The sequence below is a fragment of the Eriocheir sinensis genome, chromosome 45 (assembly GCF_024679095.1).
Source record: "Eriocheir sinensis breed Jianghai 21 chromosome 45, ASM2467909v1, whole genome shotgun sequence".
Taxonomy (NCBI): domain Eukaryota; kingdom Metazoa; phylum Arthropoda; class Malacostraca; order Decapoda; family Varunidae; genus Eriocheir; species Eriocheir sinensis.
Genome location: NC_066553.1, coordinates 4,687,054 through 4,694,553, shown reverse-complemented (window position 1 = coordinate 4,694,553; position 7,500 = coordinate 4,687,054). Strand labels below are relative to the sequence as shown.

The following is a 7,500-nucleotide window of genomic DNA, read 5'->3' as shown; positions in this document are numbered from 1 at the left end:
AACTCGGAGGTCGCCTCGTCTGACGCATCAATCACTTCACCTGAGGCTTCCTGCAACTCGGAGGTCACCTCGTCTGACGCATCATTTCCTTCACCTGAGGCTTCCTGCAACTCGGAGGTCACCTCGTCTGACACATCATTTCCTTCACCTGAGGCTTCCTGCAACTCGGAGGTCACCTCGTCTGACACATCATTTCCTTCACCTGAGGCTTCCTGCAACTCGGAGGTCACCTCTTCTGACACATCATTTCCTTCACCTGAGGCTTCCTGCAACTCGGAGGTCACCTCGTCTGACGCATCATTTCCTTCACCTGAGGCTTCCTGCAACTCGGAGGTCGCCTCGTCTGCAACTTCATCATCATCATCATCAACGGAGAACACCGTTTCCAGATAAGCCTTCCATTCCTCGTACTTGTCGTCACTGTAATCTTTCATTTCGTCAATTTCATCTTCATCTTCAGGGGAGAATACCTCTTCAAGGTCAGCCTTCCATTCTTCGTGTTTGTCCTCCAATTCCTCAATTTCATCTTCATCTTCAGGGGAGAATACCAATTTGAGGTCACCCTTCCATTCTTCGTGTTTGTCCTCCAATTCGTCCATATCATCTTCATCTTCAGGGAAGAATACCAATTTGAGGTCAGCCTTCCATTCTTCGTGTTTGTCCTCCAATTCGTCTATATCATCGTTTTCTTCCTGAGCCTCAGCCTTAACCTGCGTGTGTGTGCCTCGTGGCGCTCCCTCAAAAAGCCATTCCGTAGCTGGGTACGGGACTGGCTGATTGGCCTGCAGGAGGGCGACTTTTTCCTCGTGTATGTACAGGAAGAAAGAGTCCAGGCGGCCACCCCGCGTCAGCTGCCTCTTGCTACTACCCCCCCTCCTTCTCTCTCTCTCTCTCTCTCTCTCTCTCTCTCTCTCTCTCTCTCTCTTTCTCTTCTTTTTTCCCGTTTTCCTTTTTTTTCTTTTTTTCTTTTTTTCTTTTTTGCTGTCGCTCTTTTGGTCTTTTTTTCTATATTTCTTTTTTAATCTCTTTTTCTTTCCCCGATAATCTAACCCACACCCCCCAACCCTGATATTGTGAACTCCCGATAACACCAACTCCTATGCACCCCGATTGCGTGAACTCATTACCTGGAGTCATTAGGAAAGGTAATCAGCTCTTAGGCAGCTTAATTACAGGTGTTTCTTATGTTGTTGTTGTTGTTGTTGTTCATTACTGTTTGTTTTCCAAGAATGGGTTGGTGCGTGAGGGGAGGGGTCTTTTCTTTTTTCCTCTTCTCTCCATCCCTCCTTTCCTCTTTTCCTTTATCTCCTTTCCTCCTTCCTTTTACTGTCTGCCTCTCTTCCTCTCTCTGTCCTCTCTCCCTCTTTCCCTTCCTTCCTCTGTCTATTCTTTCTCCCTTAATTTTCTCTCCCTTCCTCCTCCTCCTCTTAGTTTCCCTATCTCCCTTTGCCCTTGTCTTCCTCCCTTCCTTCTTCTTTCTGTTCTTTCCTCTCTATTCTCTCCTTCCTTCTCTCCCTTCCTTCTTCCTCCTAAAAAGTACACTACATCATATCTCGGTTAGAGGGAGAAAACCACTATTACTATTACTATTACTACGAAGACTTCCACCACCACCACCGCCTCTACAACCATCACCACCACCACCACCACCACCACCACCGCCACATCAATATTCAACAAACGTTTTTAACATTTCCCTCCCTTCCACAATGCCTCCCAGAAGGGCTTTTTTTTCCAGCACATGTAATACTGTCTTATTCCCCTCATCTTCCCTTCCCCATCCTTCCCTTCCCTTTCTTCTCCCCCCCATACGTACATTCCCTTCCTTCCTTCCTTCCTTCCTTCCTTCCTTCGTTATCCCTATCCCCCTCCTATTCTTTCTTCCCATACTCTCCATATTGCAATTTTCTTTCGTTTCTTCCTATTTTCTTCCTATTTTTATTTGTTGTTTTTTATTCTAACTTTATTCCTATTTTTTATTCCTATTTTCTTCGGGTTTTGCTTCAATCTCTGTAAATCCTTCCTTCCTTCTCCCTTTTCTTCATTTAAATTCCTTCATCTTTTCTTCATTCTAAGTTACTGTCTTTAAAATCCTTCCCTTCCTTTTCTTCGTCTTACTTTTATTTTTTCAATCTCTGTAAGTCCTTCCTTCCTTCCTTCCTTCCTTCTCCCTTTTCTTCATTTAAATTCTTTCTTCTTTTCTTCATTCTACGTTACTGTCTTTAAAATCCTTCCCTTCCTTTTCTTTGTCTTCCTTTTATTTTTTTTCAACCACTAAGTCCTTCCTTCCTTCCTTCCTTCTCCATTTTCTTCATTTAAATTCCTTCATCTTTCCTTCATTCTAAGTTACTGTCTTTAAAATCTTTCCCTTCCTTTTCTTCTTCTTCCTTTTAATTTTTTCAATCTCTGTAAGTCCTTCCTTCCTTCCTTCCTTCCTTCCTTCTCCCTTTTCTTCATTTAAATTCCTTCATCTTTCCTTCATTCTAAGTTACTGTCTTTAAAATCCTTCCCTTCCTTTTCTTCGTCTTCCTTTTAATTTTTTCAATCTCTGTAAGTCCTTCCTTCCTTCCTTCCTTCCTTCCTTCTCCCTTTTCTTCATTTAAATTCTTTCTTCTTTTCTTCATTCTAAGTTACTGTCTCTAAAATCCTTCCCTTCCTTTTCTTCGTCTTCCTTTTATTTTTTCAATCTCTGTAAGTCCTTCCTTCCTTCCTTCCTTCTCCATTTTCTTCATTTAAATTCCTTCATCTTTCCTTCATTCTAAGTTACTGTCTCTAAAATCCTTCCCTTCCTTTTCTTCTTCCTTTTATTTTTTTCAATCTCTGTAAGTCCTTCCTTCCTTCCTTCCTTCCTTCTCCCTTTTCTTCATTTAAATTCTTTCTTCTTTCCTTCATTCTAAGTTTGTGTCTCTAAAATCCTTCCCTTCCTTTTCTTCTTCGTCCTTCTTCTTCTTTCCTTCCTTTTCCTTCCCTCTTTCCTTCATTTTAAGTTACTGTCTTTAAAATCCTTCCCTTTATTTTTTTGTCTTCCTTCTTCTTTCCTTCTTTTTCCCTTCCTTTCCCTTTATATCTCAATCTTTCTTCTTTCTCTTCTCTCCATTTGTCTTTTCTTCCTCCCTTTTATTTTTTATTTTCCCTCAAACTCCACTTTTTCTCTCCGTCCATTTGAAATTCTTTACTTTTTTCCCTTTCCCTTTCCCTCCACCCCATCCATTTCCCCTCCTCCCTTCTCTACCTCTTCTCTACCTCCTCCAATCCCCATCGTTGCTTCCCCTCCCTTCCCTCAACCCCTTCCATCCCCCTTCGCCCCTTCCCTCGCTTCCCTCCACCCTCCCCTATCCCCACCTGTTCCTTCAACAATCGGTCCCCTTCAATAATTAGCACACAATAGATGGTAATTATTAACCTATGATAATTAAACTGCAATAAAGCCTTCCGTGTGTCAGAATATAATGGACCCCAACCAGCGACAAACCAGGAGTCAGTACGTTCATATAATTAGCAATAAAAATTAGGGAAAGAAGGGAAGGGTAGGGGTGATGGAAGTTACGATGAAATGGGGAAGGGGAGAAGGGTATGACGGGCGTATGGAAGGGGAATCGATAGGGTAGCAGGAAAGGGAGGGAAGGAAGGAAGGCGAGAGAAAAGGGAAGGAGGGAAAGGGGAGGAAAGAGGAGATGAAGAATGGAGGGGTTAGAGGAAAGGGGAGAGAAGGAACAGACGAGGAATGGTTGGGTGAAGGGAGGAGGAGGAGTGAAGAGATGGAAAATGGAGAAGTAAAGGGAAGGGGAGGGAAGAGGAGACGAGGAAGAGAGGGGAAAAGGGAAGAGAAGAGATAGGGAGGGAAGAAGGGGAGAAAAGGGAATGGGGAATAGAGGGGAAAAGGGAAGAAGGGGAGAGAAGAGGAGACGGGGAAGAAAGGGGAAAAGGGAAGACAAGAGATGGGGAGGGAAGAAGGGGAGAAAAGGGAATGGGGAATAGAGGGGAAAGGGAAGAAGGGGAGAGAAGAGGAGACGGGGAAGAAAGGGGAAAAGGGAAGACAAGAGATGGGGAGGGAAGAAGGGGGAGAAAAGGGAATGGGGAATAGAGGGGAAAAGGGAAGAAGGGGAGAGAAGAGGAGACGGGGATTGAAGGGGTAAGGAGAAGAGAAAGGGAAAGGGAAGAGAAAGGGAAGAGACAGAATGGGAATGAACAGTAGAGAATTAACACAAAAAAAGAAAAAAAATAACAAATAATATGAACGTAAAATAGGTATAATAAAGTTGTAAATAATAATAGTAAATAAAAGTAAATAATGATAGTAATAATAGCAAACAATAAAGATAGACAAGAAGTATTGAACATGATAATATCCTTCTGTTATCCTGTTTATTTTTGTTTTTTTCAATTTTCCATTTCCTTTATTTTTTCTACTTCGTTTTTCCCTTTTTTTCTCCCTTTTTTGTTCCCCTTCTCTCTCTTTTTTATTTATTTTTTATTTTTTCCTTTTTTCTCTGATTTCATACCCTTAAAATTTTCCTTCCTATCTTTTTTTTTTTATCACCGTCACTTTTCGTTTCTAGCTTTTCTTTTGTTTCATCTTCCTCTTCTCTTCCACCTCCACCTCCTCCTCCTCCTCCTCCTCCTCCACCCCTTTTTCTTCCATCTTGTCTTAATTCCTTCCACCTGTTGGCCTCTTAACCTCTCTCTCTCGTGTGTGTGTGTGTGTGTGTGTGTGTGTGTGTGTGTGTGTGTGTGTGTGTGTGTGTGTGTGCAGATAATGGCTGGAATATTCAATCAGTCAACTTTTAATGACCCTCCAAATTATAAAACCAGTACGTGTTTTTTTTGTTTTTGTTTTTTTTGCTTTTGTCTATCATTTAATCATTCATTCATTCATTCTCTCTCTCTCTCTCTCTCTCTCTCTCTCTCTCTCTCTCTCTCTCTCTCTCTCTCTCTCTCTCTCTCTCTCTTTTTATTTCTACCATTTTCTTCCCTCATCCATCAACTTATCCTCCTCCTCCTCCTCCTCCTCCTCCTCCTCCTCCTCCTCTTCCTCCTCTTCCCATCTTCTTCTATAATTCGTGTCTTCCTTAATTACTCCTCCCAGTTCTTTTCTTTCCTCTTCCTTCTACTTCCAATTAAACTACCCTTCCGTCCTCTCTCTCTCTCTCTCTCTCTCTCTCTCTCTCTCTCTCTCTCTCTCTCTCTCTCTCTCTCTCTCTCTCTCTCTCTCATAAACAAACACACAACAACAGGTGGATTCAGTGAAGCGTAAAAGGAGAAAAAAAAATAATAATAATAACTCACCCGCGGCGTTTTTTAAATTCATCATTAGTCTTTTTTTCTTCTTGTTTTTAAGGGAGGGAAGGAGGGAAGAGGAGGGAGGAGGAGGAAGGAGGGAGGAAGGAGATGGAGGGAGGAAGAGAGTTTGTGTAAGCCTTCGTTATTTTTTGTTTTATTTTTTTATTCGTCGTAAGTTTGTATTAGGGTTGTTGTTGTTAATGTTGTTGTTGTTGTTGTTGTTGTTGTTGTTGTTGTTGAGGGAGGGAGTTTGTGTACGCCGTTTCTTATTTTTCTTTTTTTATTTCCCGAAAGTTTTTGTTTTTGTTATTGTTGTTGTTATTTTGTTTGTTGTTATTGTTGTATTAACTACTCACGAATTTTTGTTGTTGTTGTTGTTTCGCTTCGTTTAGAGAACTACAATGTTTTATTACGAGTTCTTTCATATTTTTATTCCAATTAAAACAAGAAAAATCACTCGCTTCATTTAGTAAACAAAAATCACCATTATTCATTAACTAGAGAGCAAGACTGATTATTCCATTGTGATTCTAATGTAATTTTCCTTTAATCATGTCCTTTCTTCAAGAGTAAAAACGGTAAAAATATCGTTCCTCTCATTTAATGTAAACAAAAACGCCTCATTAATCACTAACAAAAGCCTACACCACTTGTTCTATTGCGGCTTCCATTATTGTGTTTGTTCAAATTTTGTTTCTTCATGAAAAACGAAAAATATAAATGATTCACCTCAGCCGTCAAAACAGATACACTATTAACAAACAAGAAAACTACACAGACTATTTCATTATGACAATTTTCACACTTCTATTCCAAGTTCCTCGCCTTCGAAAATACAAAACGATAAAAAAAAACTCTTTACCTCATCTACTAAACAAAAAAGCAATAACATTTAACCACAAAAGAACCACATCAATTGTTTCATTAAGCCGTACTGCGTTATATTCTAAGTTTGTCCTTTTCATAATAACTAAAACGAAAAAATATAAATAATTCACCTCAGCCATCAAAACAGATATATTATTAACGAACAAGAAAACTACACTGACTATTTCATTATGACAATTTCCACACTTCCATTCCAAGTTTCTTTAGGTTCACGGTACAGAAGGAGGGTCACACTACCACCAGGGTCATAAAACTACTCCTGGAAATGCTCAAAACTATCATAAGACCTCTTTGATTCTCACATCAGGTATTTCTAAAGGTCAAAGAGATGATCAATCGGGTTCTAATAAGTGTTTCTTTAGGTTAACGGTACAGAAGGAGGGTCACACTACCACCAGGGTCATAAAACTACTCCTGGAAATGCTCAAAACTATCATAAGACCTCTTTGATTCTCACATCAACTATTTCTAAAGGTCAAAGAGAAGATCAATCTGGTTCTAATGAGTGTTTCTTTAGGTTCACGGTACAGAAGGAGGGTCACACTACCACCAGGGTCATAAAACTACTCCTGGAAATACTCAAAACTATCATAAGACCTCTTTGCTTCTCACATCAACTATTTCTAAAGGTCAAAGAGATGATCAATCTGGTTCTAATGAGTGTTTCTTTAGGTTCACGGTACAGAAGGAGGGTCACACTACCACCAGGGTCATAAAACTACTCCTGGAAATGCCCAGAACTCCTATGAAAGCCTTGGCAAATATGTGAACTTGGGCGACGAAATGTTTAGTAATAGGGCCCTTAGTAAGTTAGCGATAAACAAATCATACAACTCACATAGCCAACACCAAACAGCAATATTATTCAAGAAAAAAATATCTACACACCAACTGTTCTATCTAAAGTCTATTATTTCCACACGGCAACACTTCATTACGGACTCGTGTATATAAAAAAAAGAGAGAAATACAAAATCCTGCTTACATCCATCTCATTAACTAAACTCAAAACAGCTAAGCCAAATCTGTGTTGAGGGAATAGAAAAACTTTGATTATAAAACATTTCATACTTTTTTTGGTGGGAGGGGGCAGTAGTAGTAGTAGTAGTAGTAGTAGTAGTAGTAGTAGTAGTAGTAGTAGTAGTAGTAGTAAATAAAAAGATGTCTCCATACTCCTTCCCTACCTTTCTCTCTCTCCCTCCCTTCTTCCCTCCTTTCCTCCAAATCACCTGCCCTCTTTCTCTCCCCTACCATTGTCCTCCCTTCCCCTCCTTTCCTCTTTCCTCTTCCTGTCTGCCTCCCTTTCATCTCCCTTTTACTGCCTTCCTCACT

General features: G+C 40.3%; 1 protein-coding gene across 1 annotated transcript in view; it reads right to left on the bottom strand.

Moving 5' to 3' along the window:
* Nucleotides 1–848, bottom strand: part of LOC126980909 (suprabasin-like) — a 1,848-nt gene extending 1,000 nt beyond the window's left edge. Inside the window, exons 1-2 of the mRNA XM_050831322.1 lie at nucleotides 285–848; nucleotides 69–230 (exon numbers count right to left, since the gene is read on the bottom strand). Coding sequence (XP_050687279.1) covers nucleotides 69–230; nucleotides 285–599 — 477 coding nt within the window. The 5' untranslated portion in view covers nucleotides 600–848. The remainder of the gene's footprint in view (nucleotides 1–68; nucleotides 231–284) is intronic.
* Nucleotides 849–7,500: the final 6,652 nt, after the last annotated feature.